This window comes from Ascaphus truei, chromosome 2 (genome assembly GCF_040206685.1).
Source record: "Ascaphus truei isolate aAscTru1 chromosome 2, aAscTru1.hap1, whole genome shotgun sequence".
NCBI classification, from domain to species: domain Eukaryota; kingdom Metazoa; phylum Chordata; class Amphibia; order Anura; family Ascaphidae; genus Ascaphus; species Ascaphus truei.
Genome location: NC_134484.1, coordinates 478,063,220 through 478,084,979, shown reverse-complemented (window position 1 = coordinate 478,084,979; position 21,760 = coordinate 478,063,220). Strand labels below are relative to the sequence as shown.

The window sequence follows — 21,760 nt, the reverse complement described above, 5'->3', positions numbered from 1 at the left end:
TTGTAGCAGGGGGTTTCCAGTGCTGAAATCGCATTGATTTGTGGGGTAGGGTGTCGGTATCCCTCTTCTTTAAATCCCCCGATCACGTGGGCCGTGACACGGGAGAATTTAAACATGGTTGCCGGGACCAGCACCCGGGGCCTGTAACTCGGGAAGCAGGAGGTCCCCGGACCTGAAATCAATGCGGTTCAGCTCTGGAGACGCCCTGCTACAATACTGTATTATTAAAATTAAATCAAATTTAATGCCTGTTTGAGGCACGCAGGTAGAGTGACTGATTCAGTGTCTCTCTTACTACGTGTCTCTTACAGACAGGAGCAGCCCCGTAGGAGTCACACAGCGCGAGTCCCATTCAAACGCAGAGACCCCTGCTGTGTTAATCCTATGGGCCATTAGTCTGCTGTGGACCACCTCGCTGTTTTTTTGGCAAATTCGCCGTGAGTTTGGAACATGATGTGATCGAATACCGGGAGCTGCCTCGGTATATTATTTATAAAGACATTGCATGACAGTTAAAGTGTGAGAAAAAAAGTGTTATCAAACTGGCGCTGTATACCAAAAAATGCAATTCTTAAATAAGAAAGTGTTCTGTGACATCAAATAGTTCTATGGTAGAATACCAAACCGTGAAAAAACAGTGATGTGAAATAAAAAATACTAAATACTTTATCAAGTGCTGCTCCTACCCTATACAGGATTGTTCTTTCAATCCTCAGCAATATCGTAGTCCAGGTGGTGGGTAGCGCAAATATGTGAAAACATAAATACTGCAATATGTCTTTCAAATCAATAGAATTATTTGGAGCCTATAGATTGTGAGTGCACAAACAATCTGTTCTTTAAAGCATATCCATCAGTGGCAACAACGTGTCCGATGCATCTAGGTGTGTGGTAACCTTGTAGATAAAAAATAGAAGCCCCAATAGCGTAGACTGATATAAAATTTATCAGGTGGTATAATAAAGAATTTTTACACTCACATGGTGTCAGGATATATCAAGCACATAAGTAGTGATTAGAGAAAGAGTAGGCGCCGTGCGGGACCCTCCGCGTTCACCCCCCCTTGTGTCCGCAATTCTCTCTGCGTCTCTCCACTCTCACTAGTGATTGGCTGTTTCCGCACTTCCTGGTTTGGATACCCGGATGCTGATTCAGGGAAGCAGCAGCGCTGTAAACATCAATCATGCACAGCTGCGGTCTTGTGGCACTCTACGCGTTTTACTGGATTCCCAGTTTCATCAGGAGTGCTGTCTTGGTGTTCGTTCTCACTATAAATACTCTTCCATTCACTGTGATTGGTTCAAACTCGATTTGCAACATAATATGATTATAATTAATGTGCTATCGAGGCTTGATACATAACACAATATACAGCTCAACTCCATTATAGCGCGATCCTCTACAATGCGGATCCGCTTATAAAGCTGTCTAAACGTGGCTCCCGATTTAAAAACACCTCCATTATTTTTAAATGAAACTTCTTTAGTGGCACCTAGTCCTGATGGGACAAAACTGGATAGATGGGAGACGAAATGTGAAACGGAAGTGACGTCACGTAATGGACGCCGCTCCCCACACACGTCCACTGTCACATGGCGCCGCTCCTAATGGCTGCCGCACCCCCCACACACCCCCCCACACCCCACACACATGGCTGCTGACATATGCGGCGGCGATAGCCGCTGCTCCTAATGGCCGCTGTTTTCCGCCCGCTGCCATGCCGCGCATGCGCAGTTGTGATGGCGCCGCTGACGGATGCCACACATGCGCTGACGCGGCTGGCAGAAGCGCCGTTCCCCCCACAGGCTCCTAACGCCCATTGGCAGCGGCGCCATTCCGCCCTACTGACACGGGCGTTCGCGGGCGGAAGCGGTGGCACACAGCGCAAACCCGGGCGCAACCCGCTCGGCGCCGGGGGCAGGCTCCTGCTGCTGGAAGAAAGGGTGACCGGGCGGGCCGGGCAGCGGATGGGTAACCTCACCTCTCGCCCGCGATCACTCATGCCCGTGCCGGGCGCATGTACCCCGCGGGTGGGGGGGGTGGAAAGGGAGGGGTACGCAGAATTTGCGGAAGGGAGGGGAGGTGGTGCGCAATGTTACGCCCTGCCCCTGGCTGCAGCAGGACACACACTTACTGACACACATACACACACAAACACACACTGACTGACACACAAATGCACACTGACACACACACACTGACACACAAACACACACTGACTGACCCACACTGACTGACACACATACACACACTGACCCACACTGACTGGCACAGATACATACACTGACTGACACACACACACACAAACAAACACACACACATACACACTGACTGACACACACACATACACACTGACTGACACACACACTGACTGACACACATACACTGACTGACACACATACACACACACACTGACTGACACACATATACACACTGACTGACACACATATACACACTGACTGATACCCACACACACACACTGACACATACACACACACTGCCGCTGACACATACACACACACACACTGACACACATACACACACACACACACACTGACTGACACACACGAGGAATTCACACTTAGTGCAAACATCTAATACAGGGGATGTGTGCCGAGCACGCGCATTATAAGTCAAATTTATTTGCGTTTTGTCAATGAAATTGTATTTTGATTTTTAATTAAAACATCACCAACACAAATACAATTTCTGTGACAAAAGTCAAAGAAGTTTCACTTACTATGCGCGTGCACAGCACACACAGCTTCCCTCCCCCCCCCCCCCCCCCTCTGTTTGACCTTTTTTATTTTTAGTCTCGTACGTCCTTTTCCAATTAGGGTAACAATTAATTTCATAATCCTCTTTGTCTCGCTGGAACTTCTTTTTCACAATTGCCATAGTAGTTTCCTCTGTTTTATCTAATCTATCATTTATTTCAATATCGCAGTACTCAAACTCTTCTCGTTCCCTAAAAGTTTCTCGTTTTGCCTGCATTTCCTGTATTGATGCATCTAATTTTCTAAGTGCATTGTTCCTGTGATTGATCAGTAGTCTCATTAATTCTAATGAGCAGTTGTCTAGTATTTGGTGCCACTCGTTCATAAAATTCGAGTTCTCGTGATCCAGGGTGGGAATTTTAAAAAGCCTTAGGCCCTTAGGGATCCTCTTATGCTCTATGTATTTTTCTAGCGTAATTATGTCCCACCACCGTTTCATTTCGCTGATGATCATTTTTTCTAACCATTGGAAATGCATAAACATATCCTCTTCCTTTACTGATAGTGGTTCGTCGTCTTCTAGTATTGTGTCTGTTATTTCTATGGTAGTGGTGTTGAAAACAGTGTCTACTTTACTTGTTCTATTCTTTCTTTTTGGACCTAATGACGAGTACGCCATCATGTGCGTGCAAGCAGCTTCCAGAAGCAGAAAAGAGACAAGAACAAAAATAAAGGAGAGGAAGCGCTAAGCACCCATACAGATATGGTTCTCCTGATAAACAATATAAGTACACTTGTATTCCACAGTGATAAACTTAAAAACACCAATAAAAACCACTGAAATCAATAAAAGTCCAATGTATAAGTCCTTCTGCCAAAGTCCAAATCAGAGGATTTTCAAACTCCCCTCACACAGTCTGAGAAAAGACATTTGGACGTTCCAGCGCGAAGGGCTTCAACCACGAAATATATAGAAGTATACTACATTCCACCCCCTTTTTTTCAATACCCAGCATACATCTCACCATATTTCTTTGAGTTGTCTGAAGCTTCTGAATTATCTTCGCATTAAGGTCTCAGTTTCACATCCATACATGAGCACAGGCAGAATACACTGGTCAGACAGGGGAAGGGTCCCTTGAATTTGTTTTTCCAAATGCGTTTTATCCCATCTATTGATGGTCAGATGCCCATAACTCTGCATTTCCAACCTTTATACGTGTCTGAGAGCCATATTGCATTTCTAACTCTGTTGCACGTGGCTTGTCCCAGAACACCCAGCAGGCCTGGGGACTTCCTATGAGAGGCAATGAACCATGAATATTCGCTAAATGTGACCAAGATAACATCCCTTTGTGCAGACAAAGGGGAAAAGGTACTCACCAGAGACAGGAAATGGAACAGTTTCACTCTTTATTGGAGTCAGATGTTCCTCAGCGTTCGTCTCTTCTTTCTCAGATTTAATCTCGAAATTCTCCGGTACAACCACTGGGAAACCTGGCAACAAGAAAAGGAAAATCCACCATGTAAAGCTGGGAGTGGGGGCGCTTCTTGTGATATCAGTATACAGAAATACTCTATACTGATTCTTGCGTGGGTGAAGGGATTGATTTTACTTTGTTATTAACCCTTTGAGTGCTGAGGGAGCTTTTACCCCTGAGTGCTGAGCACATTTTGGAGCTACAATGTTAAGTGCGCGCTGACTGCCACAAAATATCCTTTCAGAAACTCTCCTCAGTGCTGCTCCCCTTCTCCCGTGATCAGCGGGGCTAGAGAACACTCACATATATATAAACAAAAGGGGTGGCGGCGCAAAGAAAAGAGATCATCAGTATAAAGCAAAATATTTCAATTTATAAGGATATAAAATATCAAGTACAAAGAGTTACAATAAAAATAGATCACATAGATCAAAGTGCACCGGACAGTGAAGCATCACAGCAGGAACGTCCGTAGTTCAGGTTAATTCCCCTCTCCGGATCGCAGGTGTCCTGTGCGGAGGGGAAAGTTCCTAGACCAGCATCTCCGCGTGGTGTCTCCTGCACTGGTGTATGCGCTGTTGGGCGTATGACGTCGTCACGCAATGCCCAGCATGCACTGGCTCTCCTACGCGTTTCGTGTCACGTGGGACACTTCGTCAGGGAGTAGCCACATCAGTCATTGGTGCTCACTAAGTACAGCCAGCTAACCAATGAGAATCTGGCATTTCTTATCTGGGGGATGGTACACATAGCCTTCCAACTAGTTAGCAGATTACTATTATCATGCACAATAAAATGACAAGCAGAAAAACAAAATACAAGAGACAAAAAAGAAATTAAGTATTGTTAATACACATCACAAAATACATATGTAAATGTTAAATCATTAAGTAGCCGAAATAGGCTGCATTCTATGTGATTCAATATATCCATTTAATCATACTATACATAATGTGTCATTAAATAAAAAATGGAAGGCTATGTGTACCATCCCCCAGATAAGAAATACCAGATTTTCATTGGTGAGCTGGCTGTACATAGTGAGCCATTATTATTTTGCTTTATACTGATGATCTCTTTTCTTTGCGCCCCCACCCCTTTTGTTCACATTTTGGAGCTACCAATGTTCAAATCACAATAACAATAATATCCTCAATATAACCTTAGACAAATATTTTTTTTTCATTAGGACAGGTATCTTTGAATTCTATGCACTCTTTAATATTATTTCCCAAAATATTGCAGACTTTTCAGTCCATGTTTTAATAACATACTGAATAAAGACAAATGTGGATGTAAGGGTACTTACCACAAACAGGAAATGCATCTATTTCTTTCTTTATTGTGGTCAGATGTTCCTCAGCGTTTGGCTCTTCTTTCTCTGATTTAATCTTTAACCTCTCCAGCACAACCACTGGGAAACCTGGCAATAAGAAAAGGAAAATCCATCATGTAAAGCTGGGAGTGGGGGCGCTTCTTGTGATTTCACCTCCTCTGATATTGGTATAATATAATACCTCTTGTAAAGAAATGTATAACTAGCCCTTCTGGCAGAAAATTACAGAGTTCAAGACATATCATCTTCTTACCTGCTTAGTTTGGGTGTTTAACTCACATAACTGCCAAAAAATCAGATATTCCCTCCTTGCATATTTCAAAGACACCAAAATATCTCCTTTACTTACTTAACAAGCGTGGATCCATGCTGGCAGTGGGCAGCGCTGCTCTGGAGGTGCTGGCAGCGGGCAGTGCTGCTCTGGAGGTGCTGGCAGTGGGCAGTGCTGCTCTGGAGGTGCTGGCAGTGGGCAGTGCTGCTCTGGAGGTGCTGGCAGTGGGCAGTGCTGCTCTGGAGGTGCTGGCAGTGGGCAGTGCTGCTCTGGAGGTGCTGGCAGTGGGCAGTGCTGCTCTGGAGGTGCTGGCAGTGGGCAGTGCTGCTCTGGAGGTGCTGGCAGTGGGCAGTGCTCCTCTGAAGGTGCTGACCGGAGGTTCCTTGATCTATATTTGATGGATGACAGCTGTGCCTGTATAAAAGAGAAAACAGAAGATATGTAATTAGTATGATCTGTTTTATTGGACAAATATACAGAATTTAGTAACCTAAGATTATTAACTCCAAAGGAGTCGGAGAAGACAGGGGCACCAAAAAACATTTGGTCCATCCTCAAACAGGAACTTCATTTCAAACACTGAAAAAAACCCTTATGACCCTGATGAAGTAGGTTACTACGAAACAAGTAGGAAGCATTATATTTGCCATTTTGGTACTCCACATAACCTGGTGAGTGTCTCCCTTTTTTGCTGCTTAATTATTTATTCTACGACCTTAGACCTGAACGCCGCTCATAGAGTGATGCGGTCTTGTGATGTCACAGACTGCCGCACAGTATATCTGTGGAGTACCTCTGGCATTCATCGCCACCAGTGTTGGGAGTTCCCTGCAATATTGTGCAAGTTCCATTCTGTATGCCCCTTACCAACAGACTATTACCAGAGGCCAGGATCCACACAGACGTCTCGTGAGGATCCCTCTTCAGCGATTCAGGACAGAGTCGTGCGCTGTCCTTTTTCTCCTATACCAGGACCTAGATGCTGAGCCATCATCAGATTAGCTGCAGACTCCCTGTATTTAAGGTTACATTTTTATCCTATCACTTCACTGTTGTTATTTTAGACACCCAAGTCATTATTTGATTATCAAGGTTAATTTTCACTATTTAATGTTATTGAACATTATTTAATGTGTTTAACACCATTTAGTGTCATAATTATTTGATTCACTTATTGTGAATTTTTTAAGATCACAATTTGGTGCGCAGTATACTTTTACTTTTCCCATAATTATTAACAAGACAAAATAAATGTACTGCAAAGTCTGCTCATAACAAAAGATAGGGGTGGGAATTAGGCATTCGCTGCCATGGAGGGATCGGGAGAAAATTATTTATTGGTGAATAAAATTTCCGTTTTCTCTCTATGCCAGCGCAAGACATAAGGGAAAATCCGAAAGCCGTTCTCCCTCAGGAAATACTGCACTGGGAAAACAACGGGTTGGGCAAATTATAGCGATATTGCTGCCTGTATGAATTTTCTTCCAAAGGCAGCTTTTACGGATGCGGCTACATTAAATTTGTATTGTTATGAGAAAGTATAAAGGGAAGACCAAGTCGCTGGTTTCCAGACGTGCTCTGCGGATACTTGTGGTTTCATAGCCCGGGAAGTAGCGATTGCTCTAGTAGAGAGAGCCCTTAGGAAACTTGGAGGTGCGTTTCCTGATGCTTCATAAGCCAATATATCCATCTGGCTATGGCTGTCTTGGAAATTGGTTTTCCATATCGTTGCCCTGAAAAGAGAAGACAAATTTCAGGATTTTCTAAAGGATTCTGTTCTGGAGATATAGGCCTTTAAGACTCGGACGTCTAACGTGCAGAGATTCTTCCTTTTCATTGTTTGGGTTCAGACAGAAGGAGGGTACTGACAAAAGAAAAAAGTGCGCAGCTGATAACTGGTAAATGGGTATTAGAACACTATAGTGAATATATGGTGCAATAAACCAATAAAATAACCTTATAGGACACTGATGATACGTCTGCAGCCTTTCTTAAGAGGTGGCTCAACACCCCCAGAACTAGAGAAACAAAACAAGAACAGGGCGCACAACGCACATAGTGAAATACAGTATAAAAAAGTGCTTTACTAAGAAAAAATAAGTTCTGCGTACATCAAAATTGATAAAATCAGACAAGGGATTAGTGGGGTTACCACACAGCAAGACAGCTGAGGTCGTCGCTCATCACCCGATGTGAAGGGAAGAACAGCAGACCAGCAATCATCAAATGTGGCGGGGGAGCCCTCTGGATCAATAGATTACACTCTCTCCGTCTTGGTGCTGTAAACTGATTAGTCCACGGTGTGAATCAATACACACCAGTCCCAGAATGGTAGGCTGCAGTCCCGGTCAGTAACTTCCCTGTATCATGCCGATAGCACGCCGTTGTATCGCGTGGGGATGCCTGCTGATGAAGTCACAACAGTGACATGCGGCACCGCGCGGCTCACAGAGAGACACAGGCTGACAGACCGGGATTTGGATAGCACAGGGGACAACGGAGATTCAGAGTCTCAGAGTGGTATATGGCAGTCCCGATCGGTGACTCCACTGTGTTAAGCCGGTAGCGAGTCGCTGTGCCATGTGGGGACGCCCGCTGATGACGTCACTGGCTTCGCTACCAGTGCAGGTCTCACAGCTATCACAGCATGATACTTGTGGTTTCATAGCCCAGGAAGATGTGATTGCTCTAGTAGAGTGAGTCCTTAAGAAACTTGGAGGTGCGTTTCCTGATGCTTCATAAGCCTTATAATAAGGTTTCTTATCCATCTGGCTAAGGCGGTCTAGGAAGCTGGTTTTCCCTTTTGATGAGAGCAATTACTTACCTGTACTGAATGGTTGACTGAACCACATGTATATATTTGGTATTTAAACCTTGTAATTTAATCCTAGCCCTGTGTGCAGCTATTGAGGATCTTTGGGGAGGATCTTATGCCTCCTCTGTATGTCTCTCTTTCCCTTTTGTTACTCTGAAAAGAAGAGGAACAAATTTCAGGATTTTCTAAAGGATTCTAATCTGGAGATATAGGCCTTTAATAATCTGCGGCGTCTAACGTGTGCAGAGATTCTTCCGTTTGATTTTTTTGGGTTCAGACAGAAGGAGGATGCCCCTGATTTATTGGTTATGTGGAATGATTACATTACTTTTCATTGAATACGTGTTCTCAAGACCACTTTATTCTAATAGAAAATGCAAAAATGGGAATCACAAGATCCTCCTCTCAGTTTCACTCTTGTGGCTGATGTTATTGCCATGAGGAATACAGCTTTCAGTGAACCATCTGATTGATATTGAATGGAGAGGGTGGAACGGGTGTGTCTGTAGTGCTTGTAACACTGATCCAAGGTCTTATTTTACCCATTGCCTTTAAGAATTGCTGAAAATACTTTTGGTTTGCAATTTGATCCTGTAAGAAAATGCGGAGTACTGCCACTTGAATTTTCAGAGACTAGTGATCGAGACCATTGTTGACGCTTTCCTGAAAAAAAATCTAAGACGTTCAGAATTAATTCCAATTGTGGGTTCACTATATTGTTTATACATCAAGATCTGAAAAGTTGCCACATTCTATAATGTGATTTATGCATGGGTGGTTGATGGGCCTACGTGGGAAGGCCCTGAAGGCCATACACATTTCTTTTAGCTCGGTGCACCGGGCTCTTCTTGACCACTCTGGGGCAATGGGTATGGCATTTATACCCTCGGCTTGGACTTTCTGCAATATCCTCTGAATTAGAGGAATTATTGGGAAGACATAGACCAACAGAAAGTGCCACTTTCTGGTAAGAATGTCTACTGCTGATGCCAGGTGGTCCTGGTCCCTGTGTCTGGAAAAGAAGAAAGGGCCTTTGGTATTGTGACTTGTTGCCATGAGGTGTATTGCTGGTTGTCCCCATCTGCAAACAATGTGTTCACAAATTTCCTGACTTAGCGACTACTCTCCTGTGTCTATCATATTTCTACTCAAAGTCAGCTTGGATGCTCCTGTGACTTGCTATATGAATTGCTGTGATGGTTGGAATATTTAACTCTGCCCATCTGAGAACCTTTGCGAGTTCTCGTGGCTTGTACACTCCTTTTGCCTCCTGCATGGTTCATGTTTGACATTGCTGTGATATGGACAATGAGGGTATCTTGATTGGATGACCATGCAAGTGTTGACAAAAATGCCACAAGAGCCTTGACAATTGCTCTGATGTCCAAAATGCTGCTTGAGATTGCTGCCTCTGTTGTCCAAACTCTCTGGACAAATATTTCTTGGCAGTTTGATCCCCATCTGGAGATTGTAAAGAGAATCCACTCTGCTGTGCATAACAACCAACCTATTGCTAAAGTGGCTTCTTCAGTCCCCATGTCAGTGACCGCAGCGTTTCTGGTAGAAGTGGTATTCTATGGGAGAGGTCTTGATGGTTCTTGTTTCATTTTGACAAGAGGTTGGCTTGAAGCTTTCTTAGGCTAGGTCCCCGCTGTTGGCGGAGGCGTGCATGTGCCTCCCACCAGTCCCTCTCCTCCTTTCTACCTGGCCCTGGTGTCTCCTTGTTTGTTATTCCTCTTCGCACTGCGGCGCTTCAGCCAGCAGGGGAAACAACAAGATTGTATTCCCGTGCGGCGATGCGTCACATGGTGCGCTGTGGGCCAATCAAGAGTGGAGCCAAATTCTCTCTATGCTATATTTTCATTACATTCATTTTTACTTCAAGCGGCTCTTCTGTTGCTGAAATAGACCTGGCTGCTTTCCTCTAGCTAACCCTTTCCTCTCCCCTCGGACAGTGAAGGGCTTAATTACACTCTGAACCCCCTTTCAGTGCGCTGCTACTGCATACTTAAATACATTTGGGGGAATGCGCTTTGTCTCAACCACTATAAATCCACCTTCGGTAGACCCATTCCGATCAGATCCGCATCCTGACAGGGTCACCCCCTTTCAGAGTAGCAGATAGTCCAACATAAGAAAGCTCTTCACTGTATCCTGTTTATTTAATATATTGTTTTAATTCTTAATTCCTCTCATTTAATTGTTCATGGCCGCACACACCAGCCCCGTTTAGGCCACGCCTCCTGCACCTCCGATCGCTAGTAACCAACCACAGTTCGTGTTTGTCAGCTGTGCACGCGCCGCCAGAATTAAAGGCGCGCGTGCAGCAGCCTCCAGCGGTACCTCAGTCTAAGGTGGACCAAAGCCCAGTGTACGGTTTCTATTTTTGCCCCACTCTTTCCCAGGAGATACTTATACTGCTGTGTCATAGGATATTCTAGGCGTGTCCTTTTCTTGAATAGCTCTTCGCAAAGGTCATTCAAATGATCAATATCTCCCCTCAATCCGTCCCATATACCATCTGTCACGAACAGCACACTTGTGAGCATGTGACTTAGATATGCAACTAGTGTTAATACACGGCTACTCTAGCCAACTCACCTTTCGCTTGTGCAAGGTACTTTCAATTAGTTCATATTAACCCCTGTGGCAGGATGGCCTCGCTGTGGGGTCAGTAAGAATCCCAAACGATAGGTTAGGCTTTTAACATCTGTGGTTTATTCTCCACATTACACAAATAATGGGTACACTGTCCCTTTAAGGCAAACTAAACCATAAAACAAAAACCTACTCCACCTTGGGAGACTAACTAACAGAGCAAGTCCCTAGCTATCCCCCTGGGTAGCTAACCTACTTCCAGATTAAACAATGCTATACAAATTTCTGGAATGAAAATATAAAGTTTATTTTACAGGTGCTGGGGAATCTCTTCCAGGGTCTCCAGGTAGTTCCTGTGGACTGTCCCAGCTTGGCTCCCTGAGCAGGATTGAAACGCCGGTTCCTTGTGTACCAGGGCTGGGTCCAGCAGATTGTTCGCCCACCTCGCAATACTCTGTCTGGGTGTGGGTCCCAGCAGACCAGGTTTCTTGGAGGCCTGGGGAACCAAAGCAACCAGGGTCTTTCCTGGTTGGGAAAATGTGTCTCTCTGGCAGCTGCTTGTCTTTTAAATCCCTGTTTATTCAGGAGTTTTGTCTCTTAATTAGCTGCACCTGCAGCATGCCTCCTCAGAGGAGTTTAACTGCCTGCATGCTAAAGCACACTTACTGCACTTCAATCCAACATACACAAAGACCGTGACTCTGTCATCCCCCTTACTCTATATCACATCTATCTGCTGCCACCACTACCCAAATAAATAAATTTAAAAAAATACAACCTCCCTCCCACCCCCAAATACATACAACCCCCCACTCCCAAATACACACACTGTCCCCCCATCCCCAAATATACAACCGCCCCCCTACCCATACAACCGACCCCTACCCCCAAATACATACAACTGCCCCCTCACCCCCAATACATACTAAAAAAACACCCCCAAAATACATACAAAAAACCCCACCGCCCCAAACACCCCACCCCCAAACACAAACAAAAAAAAAAACACCCCACCAAATACATACAACCGCCCCCGCCCCCAAATGCATACAAAAACCCACCTCAAATACAAACAACCTCCCCACAAATAATCTCCCTACCGTGGGTGTCGTCTCAGACCTCTGTCCCACGCTGAGCTTCTAACATCGGCGCGCGCCGAAAGCAAGCTGGGCCCTGCTTCAAGTGCACGGGCATGAGAGAGATGCCCGGCGTGTGCCAGCGTCAGAGATCCGGCATTGGACAGTGTTAATGAGGGATGCCCACAGCTGGGGAGAGCCGAAGCCCACTGGCAACGAGAGGTCCGGCAGTCAGGCCCGGCCTGAGACGAAACCCAAGGTAGGTAAGTTTGTATGTATTTGGTGAGTGCGGGGGGGGGGGGGGGAGTTGTATGTATTTAAGGGGAGTGTTTTTGTTTTTTGGGGGGGGGGTGGGGGTATTTTTATATGTATTTGGGGGGGGTTGTATGTATGTGTAGGGCCATGTTGGGGGGGAGTAGTAAGAGAGGGGGTGAGGGGGTAAGAGTGAGATGGAGGGGAGAGAAATACATGGGAAGAGGGGGGAAATAGAGGGGGCTAGTGAGGGGTGAAATGGTGGAACACACAAGACCGCCGACACGAGGGGGGAAAAGGTCTGGCAATAACTGTAGTCCTGAGCCTCGGGAAATCTGTCTGCGGCCCTGATGCCATATATATATATAATAAAAGGAGCACACACAGATTGATCACCGAGAGGTATAACTGTAGGAGTAGCACATGGAGATAACAGGCTGATAGCGGTTTAACCCCCTAGGGTGCTAATCGCCTGCCATACACTGCTTGTATAGTATATTTGCAGGTGTGCTATGCAGGATAGCAATGTCTCAGTCAACTGTACTAATGTTGTAAGTACAAAGGATTTAATCATAGTGCTTTGGTTGCAACAGTATCAAGTTTGTTGCAGCTAAACACTCGTACAAATGCAACTGCCGGTTCTGTCCCAATGTTTGTTTGCGAGATGCTCAGGGATTTTCTTCAGTGTCCAGAGCAGGCTGTAATGGCCCATCGGATTATCACAGCGGGGATCCCTCTGTTATAATGGGACTCGTGCGGTGTAAATCCTACCGGGCTGCACCTGTCTGGAAGGCCACAGCCAGGGTGGCGCTGAGCGGGCGGGCGCCCTCATGCTGGCCGCAATGAAACACATTGAGGCAATGTGCGTGGCCAGCATGAGCGAGCGCCTGCTCGGCGCCTAGCTGCTTGAAGAGCAAGCAAATTTGAATTTGTCATCCGCAAGCACGTCACGTGAGCGGTGGGCGAACCACCTCTGTGACGTCATGGCCGCGCCCCCCGAATCGCCCCCTGCGCACGCACCTAGCCAGCCACAAACCTCCCGGACGAGCAGGGAGCGCTCGCTCCCTTGCCTGGCCGCAGCCTAAGAGACGCACAGTAAGAGATAGACTGAATCAGTCACTATACGTGCGCATCTCTAACAGGGGATCGCTGGGCTTTTAACAAATATTAATAACATATTATTGTAGCAGGGGGGCCCCGGAGCTGAACCACATTGATTTCGGGTCCGGGGAACCCCTGCTTCCTGAGTTACAGGCCCCGTTATGGAGGTGCTGGTTTCCTAGCAGCCATATTTAAATTGTCCCACATCACAGCCCACATGCTCTGGAGATTTAAACAAAGCAGAGGAATACCGGCACAAGCCAAACAGCTCGGAGAGGTCCACAGACCTCACTCAGAAAGAGAACGAAAGGCAGAGAGACAGCCAGAGAAGACTTGAGACAGACAGAGAAAGAGGGGCTGCCAGAGAGTGTGGGCTCAAGAGACAGCCAAAGTAAGAAAGAGAAAGACAGCTGGAGAGAGATAGACGGAGAAAGAGAGAAAGTCAGAGAGCGAGAGAGAGACCGCCAGAAAAAGACAGCTATTGCGATTGGCTGCTAAAGAAAGAGATGGAGCTCAAGAGACAGCCAGAAAGAAAGCAACACCGCCAGAAAGAGCCTAAGCGACTCAAATGAGAAAATGGCAGCGAGAGAGAGAAGCAGCAAAAAAGAGAGATCGCCAGAGGGCGAGAGAGGGTTTAAGAGGCAGCCAGAGTGGGAGAGATCGACAGCCAGAAAGCAAGCCAAACTGCCAGATAGAGTGCAGGATTCCCAGGGAAGAGACAGCCAGTAATGATGTGGACCCCGGACACAGAGGATATAGACAAAGTATCACGCCAAGGGAAATGAGGAACCCATATGGGCGCAGATGCTGGCTTGTATCCAACTCTCCTTGCTCACATTTGAGGGGGGAGGTGTGACGATAATGGGTTTTCTGTGTAGTTGTGCTGCAAATACAGCACATAAAAGGTTCATTTGAGTTTGAAAAATAACTTTTTCAATGGGAAGTCAACTGGAATTAAAATGACATTTTAAAAGCACCCGTTCTTCCTCTGGCTTATAGAGGTCATCAGGGTCAAATCTGCCCATATTAAAAGGGACCAACTTTATTAGTCAATTTATTAAACATGTTTCCAGTGAAATGGACACTCAGATGTACAGGAAGTGACCAGGACATCTTTATGCAACATAAAGGGACTTCCAAAGTGCTTCGGACAGGGCAAGAGGATGTGACCAGAAAGACATTCCCCATTCCTTACAAATGCAACATCATTCCCATATGATGTGCCTCCCAAAAATGGGAAATATATATTTGTGACGTTAAATCCAGTGAATTAAATGAAACCGGACACACCATAATATTTATGGTGCAATGTTCAGATAAAATAGCAATCGCCCTGTCAAGACTAATCTCTATGCCTCCGGCAAACTCACTGGAGCGCAATGAGGAGGGTCACATTATTTTAGGGGTTACAGAAAGTGATTTATGGGGTGTTTATACTATGAGCTATATTGAGTGTTAAAAAGTGTTCCCCCCTTTATAAATATCAAGATAAATTGTCCCAAGAGGGTGGGCTTATTCTATTCCCATTAGAGAACTTTTTGGACGAAAAGCCTGTATTTGGGATATGAAATTAGAGGAGAAGGGGATAAGTACCTCAGGGTGGGGAGAGGGGAAGCGGTTGTGCCCTAAGGAAGGGGAGAGGGGACGGGATTGAGTGCACAGGGCAGGGAAAGGAGAAAGGCTTAATTGTCGCAGGGGGGGAGGGGGAAGGTATTAATATTAAGTTTTTACATTTTGATTAATTGGGACTAACATTACAATTAAATATCTCTGCCATTTCAAACCTCTGTCATCCGTCCTCTGTAACCTGCTCCCTGCTATCAATTTCTCAACTATCTCCACGGTGCGTCTGCCTGCCCGACGTCTGAGGAGCCCGACGTCTGAGGAGCCCGACGTCTGAGGAGCCCGACGTCATCCGTACAACAGAAGCAGCAAGTTTCATTCTACCACTGAGATATCGTAGCACAAGCAAAAGTGCCAGCACCTGGACCAAATGCAAACAAAGGTGCCAGCACCTGGACCAAATGCAAACAAAAGTGTCAGCACCTGGACCAAATGCAAACAAAAGTGCCAGCACCTGCACCAAATGCAAACAAAGGTGCCAGCACTTGGACCAAATGCAAACAAAAGTGCCAGCACCTGGACCAAATGCAAACAAAAGTGCCAGCACCTGGACCAAATGCAAACAAAAGTGCCAGCACCTGGACCAAATGCAAACAAAAGTGCCAGCACCTGGACCAAATGCAAACAAAAGTGCCAGCACCTGGACCAAATGCAAACAAAAGTGTCAGCACCTGGACCAAATGCAAACAAAAGTGCCAGCACCTGGACCAAATGCAAACAAAAGTGTCAGCACCTGGACCAAATGCAAACAAAAGTGTCAGCACCTGGACCAAATGCAAACAAAAGTGCCAGCACCTGGACCAAATGCAAACAAAAGTGCCAGCACCTGGACCAAATGCAAACAAGTGCCAGCACCTGGACCAAATGCAAACAAAAGTGCCAGCACCTGGACCAAATACAAACAAGTGCCAGCACCTGGACCAAATGCAAACAAAAGTGCCAGCACCTGGACCAAATGCAAACAAAAGTGCCAGCACCTGGACCAAATGCAAACAAAAGTGCCAGCACCTGGACCAAATGCAAACAAAGGTGCCAGCACCTGGACCAAATGCAAACCAAAGTGCCAGCACCTGGACCAAATGCAAACCAAAGTGCCAGCACCTGGACCAAATGCAAACAAAAGTGCCAGCACCTGGACCAAATGCAAACAAAAGTGTCAGCATCTGGACCAAATGCAAACAAAAGTGTCAGCACCTGGACCAAATGCAAACAAAAGTGTCAGCACCTGGACCAAATGCAAACAAAAGTGTCAGCACCTGGACCAAATGCAAACAAAAGTGTCAGCACCTGGACCAAATGCAAACAAAAGTGTCAGCACCTGGACCAAATGCAAACACAAGTGCCAGCACCTGGACCAAATGCAAACAAAAGTGTCAGCACCTGGACCAAATGCAAACAAAAGTGCCAGCACCTGGACCAAATGCAAACAAAAGTGTCAGCACCTGGACCAAATGCAAACAAAAGTGTCAGCACCTGGACCAAATGCAAACAAAAGTGTCAGCACCTGGACCAAATGCAAACAAAAGTGTCAGCACCTGGACCAAATGCAAACAAAAGTGTCAGCACCTGGACCAAATGCAAACAAAAGTGTCAGCACCTGGACCAAATGCAAAAAAAAGTGCCAGCACCTGGACCAAATGCAAACAAAAGTGCCAGCACCTGGACCAAATGCAAACAAAGGTGCCAGCACCTGGACCAAATGCAAACAAAAGCGCCAGCACCTGGACCAAATGCAAACAAAAGTGCCAGCACCTGGACCAAATGCAAACAAGTGCCAGCACCTGGACCAAATGCAAACAAAAGTGTCAGCACCTGGACCAAATGTAAACAAAAGTGCCAGCACCTGGACCAAATGCAAACAAAAGTGCCAGCACCTGGACCAAATGCAAACAAAAGTGCCAGCACCTGGACCAAATGCAAACAAAAGTGCCAGCACCTGGACCAAATGCAAACAAAAGTGCCAGCACCTGGACCAAATGCAAACAAAAGTGCCAGCACCTGGACCAAATGCAAACAAAAGTGCCAGCACCTGGACCAAATGCAAACAAAAGTGCCAGCACCTGGACCAAATGCAAACAAAAGTGCCAGCACCTGGACCAAATGCAAACAAAAGTGCCAGCACCTGGACCAAATGCAAACAAAGGTGTCTCGCCCCAACGAAAACCACCAGAACTACTAGTACTCCTCCTCTCATCCCCCCTTCCATATCTCCCCCTACCTAAGCAATCTTACCAACTGCAAATTGACTCTCGTACCAGTTACCACTTATTCTGACCAATTATCAGACATTCTTGCTTATTGTTACTATTATTAACTAAATAATATATAACTATACTCCCCTCCTTCCTCTCCTGCACCACCTATATATTTTTCTTGCTCCCCCGCCCAATGCTCAAAACACATTGTTCCCTCCCCCAGTACCTTGCTTTGATTGTTCTCTTCCCATGTACTTCAACATGTACCTCATTCTTATTGTAATATCTATAGGAGTGCTCCCTTTCCCAGTGGTCCCACTCTATATCGCTCCCCTCCCATCGTGTTCCCAGTACTAAGAAATCCATTGTCCTCTCCCCCAATTATTCCTAATAGATTGTCCCCTTTACCAATGCTCTCAAAATTGACTACTCCTGTCACAACTGCTAACAAATGACTGTCCCAATTACAAATTATTCCCCCATTAATTGTACCATTTACAGACTGCCCAATCACTGACACCTCCATTGACTATCCCCACAATTACCCCAAACCCTTGCTGAACTACCACAGTTCACCTTAACCTCACAAATCCAGTCCCCCACCAACTATCCTCTCCTGAAACATGGATCCCCACCAAAAAAACTGCCACCCTTGCTGCCCTCACATCAATTATATATACTTCACGTCACACTGGAACAGGAAGAGGAGTTGGCCCCATTGTCTCCTCATCCTGGTAACCTGCTCCAATTGCCCCTTCCAATTCCATGCCTGCTCTCTCTTTCCCCCTACCAATCACCATCATTGTAATTTATCGTCTCCCTGGCTCCCCCACACTATTTTTCAAGGAGTTTGACTGTTTCCTCTCTTCCCTCTCACCCTGCCCCAACCCCCTCTGTGACTTTAACCTTCACGTCGACAACCCCACAACCCCACCTCTCCCTTCATCCCCCTTATATTCTCCTTTGGACGCTCTCTCTCACTGAATCTTCCCTCACTCAAATACACGTAGGCATCCTCGATCTTATCTTCACGGCAAGATGCGATGACGAGTCCCCCTCCACACTCCTTGTCCCACCTGCGAATCACCTCCTCTCCGTCATCCTTTGCATCACTCTCCCTGCTCCTCTGCCCTCCTCACCCATCCCATCATTCTCAGAAACTTCAAATCCATTGATCCATCCTCTCTTACCTCCTCCTCATCACTTTCCTCTCTCCCACTGAACACTGCCCTATCCACCCTCAACTCTGCATTATCCTCCTCCCTTGACTCAATTGCACCACCCCACGCTGTGCATCCTACCACAAAGCCACTTCAACCATGGCTCACCTGCCAATTCAAAAACCTGGTCTTTCCCTTCGCAAAGCTGAGACATCATTGAAATCTTTCTGTTCTCCATCCTCACTTGCCACCTTCCAATCCCTCCTCCACCAATATACCCCTCTCAAATCACAAAAACAAACATACTATAACACCCTTATCACCTCACTATCACCTCATCCACACTAACTGTTCTCCATCCTAAAGAATCTCACCTAAGCCCCCTCCCCGCCATGGACCTTGCCTCATACTTCACAAAAAATCAACAACATCCGTGCTTCCTTTACCCAATCCACCCACCACTCCTACCCACTCCTTCCAATCGCCTCTCAATCATCAAATGCTCATATCCCACCACATCCCCTTCTGACCCCATTCCACACATCCTCCTTCCTCCCCTTTCACTCCTCGTTCAACCTCTCCCTATCCAGCGAACAATACCCAGACTTCTTCAAAACTGTTGTGGTCATCCTTTTACTAAAATTTAAAAAAAAAACATCTCTCAATCCTGCCCTCCCCTCCAACTTTTTCCCTCTCTCACTCCTTCCATACTTCTCCAAACTCCTCGAGCGCATCATTCACATCCTACTCTCCACCTGCACCCATTCCCTCTTTGCCACTGTTCAGTCGGGCTTCTATCCCTCACATTGTACTGAAACTTCCCTCCTCACCCCCCCAAAAAAAATTTCTCCGAGGCTCGCCACTCCAAACTTATCCTCCTCGACCTCTCTTCAGCCTTTGACATCGTCAATCAGCTCCCTCTCATCGCCACCCTCACGAACCTTGTAATCACGGACACCGCACTTTCATGGCTCGCATCCAACCTCTCCCACTACTCCTACTCTGCGAACTTAAACAATGCACCCTCTCCGCCCACCAGCCTCCAAGTGGGCGTGCCCGAAGGCTCCATCCTTGGACCCCTCCTTTTCCCATGGATTCAATATCCATTTTTACACAGACGACATCCAAATCTACTTCTCCTTCTCCTTCCCACTATTCTCCCCTGAACTTTTCACCCATATCTCTACCTGCCTTTTCCACCTGGATGTCCTCCCACTTCCTACAAATGAACCCAGCTAAGACTAAAATTTACTATTTTCTCTCCTTGGTCTTGCCCCCCCCTTCCCCCTTCCCTTGCAGCACTCATCTCTCGCTTCACCCCTTCCCATCCTCTTTGCTCCCTGACACAACCCTCACTCCCCCTCAAGACCCCTGTGCCTCTTCTTGATTTTGATAATTCGCCTTACTCGCCCCCCTCCACTGGAAGAAGCTCCCCCACCTCCTCCCTCCATAACTATGTTCAGAAGCCAACTGAAAACTCATCACATTCCATGATCCCGTTAACCTCCTATTCCATCCCCTCCACCCCACCCTCCTCAACGCCCATAACCTCCCCTACCCTCACCCCTTGCTAAAGTCTCTCCAAAACCCTCCAAAGTCACCTACTTCTCCGATCCAATCACCGCAACTGTTCTCACTGCCAGTCCAATCACCATGCCCACCACAAAACAAAAATCGAGAGACCTGATCCCAACCCCTGCCCACCAACCATGGTCTAAATGCACCTAACCCATAGTCCGACCATAATGTTCCCACCCCTGCCCACCACAAAGATATCTTAACAATTACTGTATCCCCCAGCACATGAAATGTTCCATATGTAACATCACCATTGTTTTACTAACCTAAATAAGGGCACTATATAAATGTTATAAATAAATTAAGAGAAAAAAACAGACCAACAGGTGAGCGCAAAATACACAATCTTAAAACCACTTAGATAAACACTTAGCCAATGGCTAAGTGGGTGGTCAAAAACCTATACACTGGCAGGTGCACAGGATTTCCACCAACAAAATGAAGGGGCAAAGGGAATGATAAATCTCATATAATAATAGAATCGATCACTACTCACACAGCCTTGTGTGAGCAACCAATCTTCAACTGGTATCTTTACAATCTCTGGCTCATTCCCCACGTCTCAGATCTTCATGGTGGGTAATTCTACCCCGCATAGGTTAACCAGCCCTCTCGTCACTGATAGGAGGTCCAAGTCCAAAAAATGGATCTGGAAAGTATATTGTAAAAGAGTAACAAATATCTATCATTAATATTTTTTAAAACGTTGTATGTTAGCTGAGCTGTGATTTTGGGCAATCTGATTGGTCAGTTTGTCTGTCATTCACCCTCTGGCCAATCAGATTGGTCCGTGGCCCCCCAACTCACTCACCTCCTCCTCCCCCAACTCACTCACCTCCTCCCCCCCCCCCCCCAACTCACTCACCTCCTCCTCCTCCTCCCCCCCACCTCACTCACCTCCTCCTCCTCCCCCCACCTCACTCACCTCCTCCTCCTCCCCCCATCTCACTCACCTCCTCCTCCTCCTCCCCCCCAACTCACGCACCTCCTCCTCCCCCCCAACTCACGCACCTCCTCCTCCCCCCCAACTCATGCACCTCCTCCCCCCCAACTCACGCACCTCCTCCCCCCCAACTAACGCACCTCCTCCCCCCCCCCAACTCACGCACCTCCTCCTCCCCCCCAACTCACGCACCTCCTCCTCCCCCCCAACTCACGCACCTCCTCCTCCCCCCCAACTCACGCACCTCCTCCTCCCCCCCAACTCACGCACCTCCTCCTCCCCCCAACTCACGCACCACCTCCTCCCCCCAACTCACGCACCTCCTCCTCCTCCTCCCCCCCCAACTCACGCACCTCCTCCTCCTCCCCCCCAACTCACGCACCTCCTCCTCCTCCTCCCCCCAACTCACGCACCTCCTCCTCCTCCCCCCAACTCATGCACCTCCTCCTCCCCCCCAACTCACGCACCTCCTCCTCCCCCCCAACTCACGCACCTCCTCCCCCCCCAACTCACGCACCTCCTCCTCCCCCCCAACTCACGCACCTCCTCCTCCCCCCCAACTCACGCACCTCCTCCTCCCCCCCAACTCACGCACCTCCTCCTCCCCCCCAACT

At 46.9% G+C, this 21,760-nt stretch overlaps 2 protein-coding genes across 3 annotated transcripts in view; both read right to left on the bottom strand.

Moving 5' to 3' along the window:
• LOC142488386 (uncharacterized) overlaps positions 1–21,760 on the bottom strand; it is a 508,298-nt gene that overhangs the window by 359,516 nt on the left and 127,022 nt on the right. The window lies entirely within an intron of this gene.
• The window catches only part of LOC142488303 (uncharacterized), a 111,519-nt gene that overhangs the window by 18,711 nt on the left and 71,048 nt on the right, over positions 1–21,760 (bottom strand). The window contains 5 exon segments of the mRNA XM_075588675.1: positions 4,101–4,214; positions 5,508–5,621; positions 5,884–6,193; positions 7,394–7,538; positions 11,533–11,714. Coding sequence (XP_075444790.1) covers positions 4,101–4,214; positions 5,508–5,621; positions 5,884–6,193; positions 7,394–7,538; positions 11,533–11,714 — 865 coding nt within the window.